General features: G+C 34.6%; 1 protein-coding gene across 1 annotated transcript in view; it reads left to right on the plus strand.

The window, feature by feature from the left end:
* The first annotated feature begins 9,287 nt into the window (after positions 1-9,287).
* Grik2 (glutamate ionotropic receptor kainate type subunit 2) overlaps positions 9,288-15,156 on the plus strand; it is a 441,729-nt gene continuing 435,860 nt past the window's right edge. The window contains exons 1-2 of the mRNA XM_004637451.1: positions 9,288-9,451; positions 14,380-14,637. Of these exons, the coding sequence (XP_004637508.1) occupies positions 9,316-9,451; positions 14,380-14,637 (394 nt within the window). The 5' untranslated portion in view covers positions 9,288-9,315. The remainder of the gene's footprint in view (positions 9,452-14,379; positions 14,638-15,156) is intronic.

Raw genomic sequence — 15,156 nt, forward strand, 5'->3', positions numbered from 1 at the left:
GTTACCTTTTCCTTCCTGTTACTTTTTCTATGCATTTGTCTTAGTTGCTTTTCTTGTTACGGAGACAACATACCCAACACCCAAAGAAGGAGGAAAGCTTTATGTATCTCACAGTTTGTACAGGTTTCAGTCCAGAATCAGCTAGCTCCAAGGCAGAGTGGGTGGCAGACAGGCTTGGCAAAGGAGCAAGAGTGCATGGTGGGTGGAAGGTAGCAGGGCAACAAGGGTCAGCCACAGCTCTTTCTATCCCTTATATCTCATCCAAGCTACTTTGGACAAATGGGACTCTCACCCTTGAGCCTCCTGCCTTTGATTCTAGCATTGTACCATGAACCGACCCCAGTACCACATACTCTAGTTCCAGCCACTTCTGAAAGACCCTCTCATATGATCACATGATGCTTTAACAAGACATCTAGACGTAAGCCGTAACAGCATGTAAGTTAGTCTTACCATAAAAGAACAAATGTCAAAACATCAGGAGATTTTATCCTCTCCTCTAATGATTGCCCTGTTTATGGCTACTGCTTAATATTCTAGTTTCATTTTAAAATATATTGCACTCATTTGTTAAAAAAAAAGCAAAACTACCATACAGTTTCAATATATAATTTGCTCAAAAAAAGAAAACTAAAATTAATCAAAAGCCTGTTGTTTTAATCAAAGTTAATATTTATATGAGCAGAAGTACATATTATAACTATTTATAAAGCATTTTTGTCATTAAAGATTGTATAGTTTTACATTCCTTTATTACTCTGGAATAAAAATTTGTGAACTCCTTAGGATAGCAATTTTCTCTTTATGGATTACATGCTTATGAAATATTACCCATAATTTTGATATTCACATTATGAATATGCATGACTAAAAACACTTTCTGCTACTGTATCTTCTATATAATAAAGTTTTAAACAAGGAGGTGCATAATATTTTAATCAATTATAAGTGGCATATTATGTGTAAACAGTCTTCTATTGTGGTGTATTTGCTCTTTTTAATCACATTGCTCTTGAGAGCTGAAAAGTGAGGCTTTTGCAGTTATCAGTGTCAGTTTCTTTAAGGACATCCTACAAGTACAAGCGATGGATTCAAGTGTATGATATTTCTCTACAATGTGTATATCAAGTTGTTTCTCCTTAGAACTCTGTTTTTGCTCACACTTCAACAAATTTATCATTAAAAGTTCTCATTTCTTTTAATTAACCTTTCATTCCCCTACTTTAAATGTTTGCATGTTTTCATTGGTTATTTGTGCTTTATGTTTTTGAAATATTACTTTGTTCTTAGCCTGTTTTTGTACTGGAACATTTTTAAGTCTTAATCCTCTTAACACATTTAGTATACTCACTCTTTATTTTTAATATATTATGTCCCCCTTTTAATTTATTTTCATATACAGTAAAACCTGGGTTGTGAGGATAATTTGTTCCAGAAATATGTTTGTCATCCAAAACACTTGTATATCAAAGTGAATTTTTGCATAAGAAATAATGCATGATTTTTTCCACCATCCAAAAATATTCATATAAAATAATTATAATACTATGTTTTAATATAAATAATAAAAATATAAAATATCAAGAAAATATACAAGTTATCCTGAATTCACCTTTGAATACCTTCATGGCCAGTGTGAAGGAGACACAAGAAGGAGGGTTATTGTGTGGGATGACTTTTCACTTTTCACTCACAAAGTCACTGCTACCTATTGGCTCAATCACTCACAGAATCACTGCTCTGTATTGGCCTAAAGGACTTTCAATCACAGAGTCACTGTTATCTATTGGCTCAATGGACTTTCACTCACAGAATCACTTCTATCTATTGACTCAGTGGACTTTCAATCACAGAGTCACTGTTATCTATTGGCTCAATGGACTTTCACTCACAGAATCACTTCTATCTATTGACTCAGTGGACTTTCAATCACAGAATCACTGCTATCGATTGGCTCAATGGAATCTTTTTCTTTTCATGCAACTTTAACATAATCTTCCTCAATGAATTTTGCTCTTGTTTCCTTTTGTGGAAACAGGACTTTGCATTGTCTTTAGCTGGTTCATCTCTCACACTATTACAGCCTTATTTGGATGGTGCTTTTGGACAAAATTTTGTAGTTTCTCTTCTTGTATAAATCTCTGCCTTTTCTGCCTTCTTTGCAGACTGAGATCTCCATAACCTCTTGCTGATAGACTATCACTCAGAATCAGGGACAGAGGGAGAGGCAATGTTAGCATGTCACTTCTTTTGCAATTCAGCATATAAAATAGCATATTAAAATTTGCAAGATGTCTTTTTTGAATGCATCATGCATGTATTTAGAATAAGAATTTGTTAGCAGATATTATTAAGTTCTTGCTACTTATATTGTAAAACGTTAAACTTAAATTCCTATAACCCGGCATAGTATTCATTAATATTAGTAAATAAAAGATCTTAAAGTTAGTTTTAAGCCACTTTTTATTATCAGAGGATGAAGTGGAAACTATCAATGAGATTGTTAATAAATGTAAGCCACTTGTAAAATGATTTTATTGAGAAATGTGTAGTCTTTTTGAATAATATAGCATGCACTACTATTTGCCTGATTATATAATGTCAAAAAATTATATTCCAAGTAGAAAAACATATTAGATTATGTTGAGGATATTGAATAACATTCTTGTTGCCTTTGTTTCAGTTTGGGGCAGTTACTACCATCTAAAGTTATATTAAAAATAGTTCAATAGAATAGTTTAAAAATATTTAAAAAAGAAAGAATAGCTGGGGAGATCACTCAGCAGTCTAAGCAACTTCCTGGCAAGTGCAAGAGCCCAAGTTCAGTCTCCTGTACTGCGTGCCACTCCAACCATAGAAACTGGGTGTGGTGGTACACACTTGTAATCCCAGCCTGGGGAGGCTGAGACAGGAGTCCACACTGCACCACAAGACCCTGTGCCAAGTAAATGAATACATAAAAAGATTTTTAAAAATATCTAAAAGAATAATTGGCTCAGTTATGATCATGAGATAGTCATTGCCATATACTACTCATATTTCAAGAAATGACTCATTTTCCAAATTAAATTTTTTAACGAATTAAAATGTATTACAAATGTTTGCTCATCTTGTGGAACCCTAGTGGGAAACTTGCAATCCAAGGCTTTAGTGTACTCTTTCATCTGTATTCTTGTAATTTCATTATATATTTGATGTATACATTTTTTAAATACTCAAGTTATTTTGAACAGTATTACCGCAAATTTTACTGTGTTTGGCATCAAACTTAGGTAGGTCTTAGCTCTTTTATACAATTGTATTTTTTGTAAAAAGCCAAGTTCTTTTAATGGGTGATCTATCCATGCCAAAGTAGACAAATAGTAAACATTCTAATAGTATGTAACAAGGTACCCAGACTAAGAAGCAGACCACAGCACCCTAAAAATATTTTATGATCTTTCCTTACCCTTACTCCACTAATTCCATCAAAACAATTTATTTTTAATATTTTGAAAGCAAAATTGTACAGTGCTCTTCTTTTGTATCTGTCTTGTTTGCTTTAGTATTTTTGTTTATGGTATTTATCTCATGCCATCACATGTAGTTCTTGATTAATTTGTGTACTTCATATTGTTTTGAACTTTCTGGTATGAATTTTTGATGAACTTAAGTATATATTTCTGTAGGATAAATAACCCATGGTAAAGTGCTTATTCACAGGACTCACATATTTTTAATGTTAGGAGATGTTTTTGGTTTGGTTTTAAATTTTTATTTTTTTTAATGAAAAACATGTAGATGGGGACCCGGGAGATGGCTCAGTGGAATAAGCACTTGCCTGCCAAGCGCAAGGGTCTGAGTTCAATCCCCGGTTCTGCAAAAAAAAAAAAAAAAAAGAACAAAACAAAAACAAAAAAAAAAACACCATATAGATGGTGTTAAAAAGCAACATAAATCGATTTCAGGCACTATGAGTATATTCTAACAAAGAATAACATATCTACCAGGCAATAACATGAAAATTTAAGCTGTAGTTTTGAAAACAATATGGAAGGGCTGGAAAATTTTAAGAAATACTGCATAAGCAATCCACCAGTACCCTGCTACATTTCTTCCCACTCCTATCACACCTTTATGAGGTAAAATCGAATGACTCGTGTTTCCCAAAGTGCTAAATTCTAGTTTTCCTTTACTCCACTATCATGGTCTTAAAATTATTATATATTTTGACATGGTTTTGCTTTTGCGTGTGTGGAGTCTCAAAGACACTGTAATGTGTCCGCATCTACACAGGCAATCCATGAAGTTAATTATTCTGATATCTTTTAAAACTCATGCAATAAACTTATTTTGTAAAAATGGGATTATTACTAATTCCCTTAGACATCTAATGCTTTTGGTTCTCTTAGTAAGCATGAAAGGGAAAATGGAATATGGCAATGGATTAATGAAGTCTTTAGTTTAAACATTACACACAGATTCCATTTGGCAACTTTTTCCAAAATAAAAATCGTTGAATTAGTATCTCCAAAACAATTGATTTTATTTTTTATTTTTGTTTTAAATAGGATGGTAGCTCTTTGGTTTTCACTTGTTTTGTTTTGTTTTTTCTAGTATACTGAAAGAACCACACTACTATTTTGAAATATATTGTATATATTTTTATTCCATTTTCCTTATCTTTTTAGACAAGTAAAATATTTTGTCATTGTCACATTAACTTCTGATTCTATATTATTTCATAATTGTTTAGTCTTATCTCTACAACATACATTTTTAAGTATATTGGACACAGTTATTACTCTTGCCTTAATTTCACTCATGCTAAAACATTACATTCTTTGATTGCATTTATGCATTTCTAACTTTTCCCGGTTTTTATACACTTTAATTCCACATACCTGATAGTTTTCATAGGATATTCTTACTTTTTTCATAATCAAAATAAATATTTATTAGTTGACACGATTGTCCTCTCTTTAGTATGTTATGTGAGCATCATAGCAGCTCCTTTATAATTCTTCTTCTGCCTAAAGCGCTGATTTACTTAATCTTAGTATTTGTTTCCATGAAAGTGTATTAGTAATGGATTATTTCAGTTGTGTTATTTTATTTGCAAAAAGCAACACTGATGAAAAACGTTTAGTGTTGTCCTCATAATGAAAAAAAGTGATTATAAGAATTGTTGTTTTCCCCTACTATTTACAGCATCCATTATTTTGTGATTTTTATATTTATTAAATCCCAGCGTTTCTCCATTTATTTTCTAGAAGTCTTTTTAAAATAAATAATAAGGTGCAGCCAAATAGCTCTGCTTAAGCAGACCACCGCGGCTGGTGTTAGATGCCCGGCGTGCCTTGCCGGCCCTGCCCCCCCCCCCCCCTTCGCTGAGACAGCAAGATCTGGGCGTGGTGACGCATGCCTGTAATCCCAGCTCCTGGGAGGCTGAAAACAGGAGAATCACTACGCATCCAATCTGTGTAGTGAGACCATGGAGACCCTGGAGACCCTATACCAAATACATAATAAATAAATAAACAGTTTTATCTCTTAAGTACCTCTGTAACATCTAGTATGGTGATTATACTTTATTGTTCTTTGACTAATTCTTGTGCTGGATCTAATTACAATGGCCCAAAAGTTTTAATAGAATTTTTTGAAGGTTTTTAACCCAACTTTTTTTGGTTTTTTTAGCGAAGGGTCTACAGGGTGTTCAGGATCTCACTGCTAGCATGGACTAATAGTGATCTGCCTCTTTACAGCCTTGCAAGAGCTGGGATTACGGGAGCATGCCACCACGCCCAGTCTCAATTACACCTCAGCACACCCGGGGGCAGGGCCAGCATGGCAGGCCCAGATTTCAAACCCCCTACCCTGAGCCTGCTTGCAGGCGCTTTAATCTGCTGAGCTAGTTGTCTGGCCTTTCACCCAACATTTTAGAAAGCAGTTTTTGCAAGACTTTTTGTTTGCTTTTTAAATTCTCTCCACCTGTGATGTCAGATTGTTAGGCAAAATACCTGGCACTCACAATTTACAGGAGGTGAAATTTGTTTGGCTGTTGGTTTCAGGTGATTGGGGTCCTGGTTAGCTGGCAGGAGGACAGGCACATCATGGGAGGAGCACGTGCAGAAAGGAAGGTTCTGGATCATGGAAACAAGGAAGCAGAGCCGGGTAAATGTACCAGAGAAAAAGACCAGGGAGCAGTTACAGGTCCCAAGGCAGTGACTCCTCTGACCTAGCCAGATACACCCACGAATATGGCTTTAAGCTGATTTAGTTAGTAATTAAGCTTGTCACTGCACCAAAACTTTCTTTGCATATGTCAAGAGTGTGGAGCTATTGAGTTTCTTCCTTTGCTTGAGCTATTATTGTTGTGTGGTCATGGAAGACAATTTGCCCGTGAAGTTCCCATTATGTGGATCTTGTAAGGTTTATCATAGATGAAATATTAGCTCTGGCTTTGAGTCAATATGAATTAATTATTCATTTTAATTAAGGTAGAAAATTGGTTATGCTAATGAATTTCAAAGATTTTTTTAAATATTCAAAGGGGTGATAAATATGCGATCTTAAAGTTTGCATTATTTATGCATGAAAAAAGTACAGGTTAAGAAAATTTTAACCCATTGAACATTAACCATTTCTGTACCTTATATCATGTAGACATTAAAACTCTGAATTTGGGGTCCGGGGAGATGGCTCAGTGGAATAAGCACTTCCCTGGCAAGTGTAAGGGCCTGAGTTCCATCCCTGGTACCGCCAAAATAAATAAATAAATAAATAAATAAATAAATCTCAGAATTGAGAAATATAGACGATTCACTTTTTTATTTTATTTTGCCAATAAGCTATTGTAGTTTAAAATTTTCCAACATTGAGTTTTTAATCCCTAATTAACTTTATGATACTTTATAATTACAGGGTTTTTCCTATTCTGCATATATTTCTTTTTTTTCTTTTTAATTTTTAAATTTTTTTCTTAAATGAATTTAATTTTTTTCCATAGTTTTATTGAGAAACAAATAGCAATGTGACAGTTTCAAATCAAATTGGTAGGACAGTTTAAGATATTATATTTCTAACTTCATCTCATTACTGAAATTATCCTATCTCACATTTGATGCAATTTTCTGTATTTGCTTTGAATGGAATTTGGAGGAAAACTACTAGTTTCTAGTGGTTTGAATAATATTTTGCAGTTCAGATGGACCAATTGCACTCCTGATCTTTAACTGTATGATCTTTAGCTGAAGAGTTTTTTCTTGTAAAATAATACTACTTAAGATTGTTTTGGGGATTCAGTGGAAATTATATATATATATATATATATATATATATATATATGTTCCAAGTGTTTTTTTATGAGATAACATTTCATCTTTACAACTCTATGTAGTAGCCTCCCTTATCATTCCTTTTTCAAACATAATGAGTAAGCTCAGACTGAATTTTTGTCCAACTGCCCAAATTCACCCCAAAAGCAAATGGAAGAGCCAAAATATTAATTCAATCTGAATCCATATAAAAATGATATGGTTTGGTGTGGAACACCCATTGGATTTGAAAACACTTGTTATCTTCAGTTTAACATGAGTCGCGGATGAGTTTATTTTCATAGCACTATCTGAGAGGAAGTTGACTGCTGTTAACAATTATACCATCAAATTCTTTAAAATATGGAAAAATGAAAGAATTTTACACTAACATGTTATCAAATAGAAAATTTTCGTGTGCTCTCTGAAGATAAGTATGCCTTATCTTTGTGGTCTCTTCCAAGACCTCATTCCTCCTAGATGGAAGAGTTGTTATGATATTGTGACTTCTTATTAAATGTGAGTGGGCAGTTTGCTAACTGTCACCTGACCTTCGTGCATCTTGGTTAGGTATCAACTACTAGCTACGGAACTGACTTATTCTAAGGAGTTTATTGTGTAAATGATTCTAATGCGAGTGTACAATTTGGAATTTAAGGTTCAGAAAGATAAATGCTCTAATTTATTTTGAGAATGCTAGTTTCACAGTGACAGAGGTTGGACAGAGTTCAGTATCAGGTCTGTCCCCTTTCATTTCACTCACTAAAACAATAATAAGAAAGAGATTCTGTTGGACTCAAAAGTTTTATTTGCTTCCAGCTGAAAAGAGAGCCATCAAACCAGAGAGAAAAGGCACGAAAATGATTGAGGGACATGGACTGAGAGACAGCTGGTAGAAGCCAGCAAACTGAAGGGACATGTTTTCAAAATACATGGCACATTTTATATTCAAAATGATATGCTACAATGGTATTTATTGGTTAAGGGTATGGCTTTTGTTTTGTACTGTTGTGGTCCACAGATGTCACTTGTTCTCCAAAATAAGGCTTCGAATGAAATAGAGAAATGCTACTTTGTTCTCATTCTCATAGTCAGGTGGTGGCTGCCTCAGTGGCTTTTCTCTCATTGCTGGGACAAAATATCCAACACCCAAAATTAAGGAAGGAAAGCTCTATTTAGCTCACAGTTAATGGAGCCATACTTTGCTGGCTCCAAGGCAGAGTGGCACATGGCAGAGTGCAGCCATTCATGGTTATGGTGGCGGAAGGTTGCAAAGAATAAAGAGAGGAGCAACATCTATGGCTGCTAGCAAGCCTCTCTCACTTCCTTACAGTCCTATGCAGATTATCTGCCCGAGGGCAGTGTAGCACCCATAATCCCAGCATTAGATCAAGAATTAATCACAAATTCTGGAAGTATGACCCCTTGACTGCATGAGGCTTTGGGGGGGACAAATAGACATCATCCATAGCAGTGGGGTTTGCAAATATTTGGGCTAATAACCAGCGTAAAACTTGTGCTAAATAATTCTGGCTTATTGGAGACAAATTTTATTTAATTTCCTCAATTCTGAGGCTTGTGGTTCATATAGATACAGATTTTTGATAATTCTGAAAGTCTATGCCAAATTTGGAAGGACAGTTTCCAGGATGTAAGGTAAAATCTATACAAAATCAATCCCTAAAAGAAGTGATTATTAAAGTTAGAGGGAAGATTATATTTAAATCGCATTTAACTTTTGCTGTAAAACCAAAGCAATTTTGCCAGTATGGATTTGCCAGAAAGGATTACCTAGGTTTAAAGAAAAATTAAGTATAAGCTCTATGTACTTCAATCACACACTGGCAGATGCACGCATGCACTTGCACACACACACACACACACACACACACACACACACACATACACGCACACACACACACACACGAAACTTATGACATTTTCTATGTATTCTAAGAACTGTGCAATTATTCTCTTTATTTTCCCAGGTGGTATTTTTGAATATGTGGAATCTGGCCCGATGGGTGCTGAGGAACTTGCATTCCGATTTGCTGTGAACACCATCAACAGGAACAGAACTTTGCTGCCCAACACCACTCTGACTTACGACACCCAGAAGATAAATCTCTATGACAGTTTTGAAGCATCCAAGAAAGGTAATAGATAGATATTTGGCATTCAGATTTCAGGAATTCACATTTCCAGGTATTACTAAGAGTGTTTGAATTCTATCATGTAATTATTCAGTTGTTATTTGCATGCTAAGGTTTTTTCTTGGCATGTGCCTAGGTTTTACACAGGAGGTAAAGTGATATAATTAACTTTTGCAAAAAAACCTACCTATAACATGAATGGAATTAAGTCTGCGGTACAGATATTACTTTTTTCCTCCTGCCTTTTAATTAAACTATAACTATTTTTAAAGAATTATAATAAAATAAAGATCAGAAAATTTTACCAAGTTTTATGGTGCATTCTTGTGTTTTAATTTGCATTATCTGTCAATCTTACAAAATTATTACTGTAGTTTCAGTTGATAGGTTATCATGAGAATTCTGTAGTTTCAGGTGACTTCAAAGACTCAGTCGTACCTTAAAATTTTTTTGGAAAGTTTTAATCAAGCATTAGTGTATGTATACTCCATGCTCAATTTCACCACTTCATGTGTCTTCTTGTAACTAAAAATAAACGGTGAATCATAGAAAAATGAATTATTGAAAGAAATAATTAGAATATTGGTGTATGTTTTATTATATTATAAAACTACTTTAAGTGATATGAATGGAAAATTATTTCCATTTCTTGGAAACTTGGTAAAATTTTCTGATCTTTGCTATTTTATTATAGTTCTTTAAAAATAGTTATAGTTTACAGGCCAGGGAGATGGCTGAGTAGAATAAGCACTTCCCTGGCAAGCGCAAAGGTCTGAGTTCAATCCCCAGTTCTGCAAAAAAAAAAAAAAAATAGTTATAGTTTAATTAAAAGGCAAGAGGATCAATAAGAAAGTGACATGAATGGAAAACATTTCATATGAGTGTAATACTTACATAGGAAGTAGTAGAATAAATTATTGCCAAACAGTGCTCTAACAAATATTCGTTTTAGTGGTAGATGTGTTTGAGAGGTATTGTTATGATCATTTGTAGTAATATTTTCTCTTAAATATAGGTGATCATATAGTAAGGTAATTTTCCATAGTCAATATTCATATAGTAGAAGTGAACTCTTGTAAATTTTCTCTTACAAAACATATGTTGTCACTTCATACTTTTTAGTAATATTTGCCTTTCTGTAATGGTAATATTGTTTTACTAACTACATTAATGGAAATGTGCATAATTATAATTCTAACTTGGTGCAGAGTTCTTCTAAGCTTATTAGTATTAATGGCAGCCGATAAGGTGCAATATTACTTGAGATGAAAGTTGCCTGCTTTTCCCCTAGAAGCTACCTTGTGTGTATCAAAGCCATATTCTGCCTGCCCTTTGAATTCATATCTTTATGAATACAAATAAGCCTCCACATTTCATAACCATGTCAAGGTGATGAAAGGTTCGGAAGGCTAAAAAGAAAAGGTTAAAGTGTACTGCAAAATGCTGCATTTGTCATCATAATTGCAAAATAAGTCATTAATAGCAAGACAAGTGCATTTGATTAGTGGCGTAGTTCATGATTATTTTCATTAGGAAGAAGAAGCGCTGTCTTTAATGAAAGTGTTTAGGCCAAAGAACATGCAATGAGTGCGGTATAGATAAATATTAATAGATTTCTTCTTAGTGACTTCATAAAAACACATGCTAGAATCTTCTAACTACAAAAAGGGTATGCCCTGGCAAAATTATGGAGTGATAACATCAACTGATTTTCAAAATATTTTGAAGAACTTACAAACTTTGTAAGTCATGAGAAAACCTACTGCCCCTGTGAGTACCAGCGCTGCCTGGGCTTTCCTGGGGCCCAGTGTGTTCTGGACACGCTGTCCTGCACAGGGCCAGCGCAGTAACTGGCTTTTTTTTCAAGTAAGTTGATAAAATAAAAGATATATAAAATGTATATAAAAGATAGGTTTTCTTTCATTAGAGTTCTTTAAGAGGAGGCTACGTTAGCATTGTATATAGTTTTTGTTACACTTTGGGAGATTTTATCCTATTATTCTGAATTGGAGAGTATATATTTAATAAACTTTATGAAGGTGAAAAAGGAACCATTGGGCATCATATCCATCATTTGACTTTGGCCTGAAGGTAGAAAAAGCTCAAATAATTGCCTTGAGTAATTTTCTTTGTGGTATAAGTATTAAAGGCTCAATGCCATCACTGGTTTGGATCCTGTGAACCTTTTTTTTTTGTTGAGTTGTTACTGCTTGGAGAATACAGAAATATGCAAAGAATAGCATTGGACACATAACCAGTAGGTTGTTGAGTACTTGTAGGGCTCAAAAATGTATATGTTAATAATTATGTCTATAATCAACTATAAAACAATACACTTACAATATTTTTTAAAAAAGTTTTCAAAATGCAAGAGATAAGAAGAAATTAAATGTTAACTTCTGGCCTTTTCCCTGCCATTTTATCTCTCTGATGCCTTAGGTAATACTATTTTGCACAATTATTTTATGATTTGATATCAGAACCTGAATAAATCATGCATTATTTTAGATGACCTTTTGGACAACTGACAAGCATAGATATTATTGAAATTTATAAAGATATTTTAAATAGCAAAATACAATGTTTTTAGCTTGTCTTGCATTATAAACTCTCGAACACTCTGATGAGTGTTTGTTTGTTCTTAATATATGTGAATTAAATTCCCATGTTGAGTAAGAAATTTCAGGCTCCAGCTGTCTACTGATTCAGAATCTCAGTCATTACTTAGAAATTAAGGATTTAGACATTCAAAATCAATTTATTTAGATCAAAGTAGTTTTCTAAAGGAAAGAGTAGTTTCCTCAACTAAAAGTTAATTATTGAACATTTCTCTTTAAGAATGCATTCATCATGTTGTAATCTTTACAGAAAATGCTGAAGGAAAGTATCAGAAGTTTTACATGGTGCAGCCATAAACAATTCAGTTTGGCAAACTGAGTCTGAGCATCCAGGCTACATCCAAACCCAATTATAATCCTCCTTGGTCCCTTTAAATGTGAGCAGTGATGGGGAGATTTACATTGGCCTGGGTCCAAGGAGGTCCCCTAATTAAGAGACAAGACTTCGATTCACTCCAGCCACAAAGAAGGTAGTAGGTTCTCAATTCATGGAACAAGAATTTGAGTGTGAGGCATAACCCAGATTTATGAGGTCAAGTTGGAAAATAGGAAGAATAAGAAAAAGACTACAGTTTAAAGTAAATAGAGGGGACAGAGATTCACACTGGCTGGCTCACAGAGCAGCTTTGGTTAGGGAGATGAATTTCTCTGTTCTGGCCTGATAGCTCCCAAGACACCCTTAAGGCCTGAAGGGTACTTTGATTCTTAAGAGGCGGTTGCCCTTGGGTAGCATGGAGCCTATCTCACCTCCCTCACTGAGGAGTTGCTTCTCCTTGGAGGAAGCAGCATCCTGCCGGGCTCTGCTTTATATGGAACCTGAAGTGATCAAGGTTTGTAGCCTTCTAGGTGTCACTCCAAGTGGGTTTGGATGTGGACATTGTCAAAACTGGCTTTTAAACAGCACTGCAAACTGAAAATTTCTTTAGCTGCTCTTTAACTTTGTGACCTCTGTCTTGAAGGGGAATGTGATAGATTAGGCAAATTTAGAATGAATATTATGATTCAAATAGCCATTCCCTAAGTGAAAAGCATGCCTCATAAAGAGCTGAGCAAGAATCTGATCTAGATTTTTTTTTTTTAAAGAGAAAAAGAAATAAGAAAATGGAGTTTCAAAAAAGGTTAGCTAGGAGAGTTACAATGATTAATACCTTGCATATTGTTGTCTTCATAGTACACAATATTCAGAGGACAAGATATAGGCATGATAGATTGAGACAAAGGGAAACCAAATTGTAGCTTTATTTTTTCTATCCTATCTCCAAACCATTACCTCCTGGCACAAATTATTTCATTTTTGGACTTTTTTATTTTTTTTAGAATTTGTTAATTTAAATTGGGTGAAAATTTATGAGAAGCTTCCAATATTTGTCTTTTCTTACTCAAGTGAAACAAATTTAAGTGTACATCCCAGATCAAGTTACCTCATATTTTAAGATAATTTTCATGTTTTCAATAGTAAATCATTTTCTGGCTCAAATTCAACATTTGCTTCAGGACTCCTTACAGTATTTCAAGTCTTGACGCAACTCTATTTTAATCTGAATACCCTCTAGTTTGTTTATATCTCTCTTAATTACTATAATTATTAGTCTTGGGAGTAAAATTTCTTGTGAGTACAAACTAATTAAAAAGAAATAGAAAGCTGGCCATGGTAGCACACACCTGTAATCCCAGCACGTAAGCAGGTAAGGCAGGAGGGTCACTACGAGTTTCAGGCCAGTCTAGCAAGATCTTGTCTCAGAAAAATAAATGAATAAAAAATAAAATGAAGTATAACATAAAAGATGTACAACATCCAGAAACCAATTATATAAAAATAATTGAACACTGATCTAATGACACTACAGTTCTTTCTCCTTAATGATATTAATCAATATGAAATCACCCTCTAGCTCTAGAGCAAGTTTTGCAGGTGTCAAATGGCTTTTGATGAAGACTTTGAAATTATATAGAAAACTGGTGAATTTAAGAAGCCACACTTTTTCAATCTCACTGCTAAAAATTTTCTTGAATGAATGTTTCCTTCCTTCGCCAAAAAAAAAAGCTCCTTTTCTTTTGCCTTGCCCTTTTTCCTACCTTGATATTAATTACAGAATTATCTGACATGAAGATACAAGCAATTTGGTGAATTAATTCTGTAGCAAATAAAAATGTAATGTGTGAGACAAAATGAAAAATTAAGAATATGCCAGTGTTATTTTGAAGAAAATGTCTTTTCTCAGGATGATGCCTTTGGATTTTAATAGTAACACAGTGTCTGTTGGCTCCGGGTGCCGCTCCTCCCTTGCTAACAGGCTTGTCTGTCCTCTGCAGCCTGTGATCAGCTGTCCCTTGGGGTGGCGGCCATCTTTGGGCCCTCACACAGCTCTTCAGCCAACGCGGTGCAGTCCATCTGCAATGCCCTGGGCGTTCCCCACATACAGACCCGCTGGAAGCACCAGGTGTCAGACAACAAGGACTCCTTCTACGTTAGCCTCTACCCAGACTTCTCCTCCCTGAGCCGTGCCATCCTAGACCTGGTGCAGTTTTTCAAGTGGAAAACCGTCACAGTTGTGTACGATGACAGTACTGGTAAGTGTCACCAGCAGCCTGTGGGTTTAAATACACGGGATTTCCTGGATCCCACTCTGGGTTTCCAGATGAATAACATATTCTTCAATGTTTCTGTGAATATTTTACCTGTTTGATTGTTTGAAAATTAAAATAAGGAATAGGGAGAGATTTGGAACCAAATACGGATCATAATTTTGTACTCCCAAATAGCTAAATCAGACTTTTTCTTATATTTGTACAAGCACTTTGCTTTCAGCTAGCTTGACCTATGAATTAGACAAACAGTATAGCAAAGGTACCAACATAATTGTGAAATATTCATTCAAATAGTGCTTTTTCTAGGTTAAGGGTAATTTCCCATAGCAACATCTTATGGCTGTCAGTCAAGCTGGCCAAGAAACTCACATTTTACCCTTCATGTTTTGTATGTCTCTTTATATGAAAATGCATATGAAAAAATAATCCATCTCACATCTATAAGGCATGTTGAGGTTTAAAAGGTGGTTTTCTGAAATGTAGATTAATGTAAAAGCCATT

The sequence above is a fragment of the Octodon degus genome, unplaced genomic scaffold (assembly GCF_000260255.1).
Source record: "Octodon degus isolate 3935 unplaced genomic scaffold, OctDeg1.0 scaffold00090, whole genome shotgun sequence".
Lineage (NCBI taxonomy): Eukaryota > Metazoa > Chordata > Mammalia > Rodentia > Octodontidae > Octodon > Octodon degus.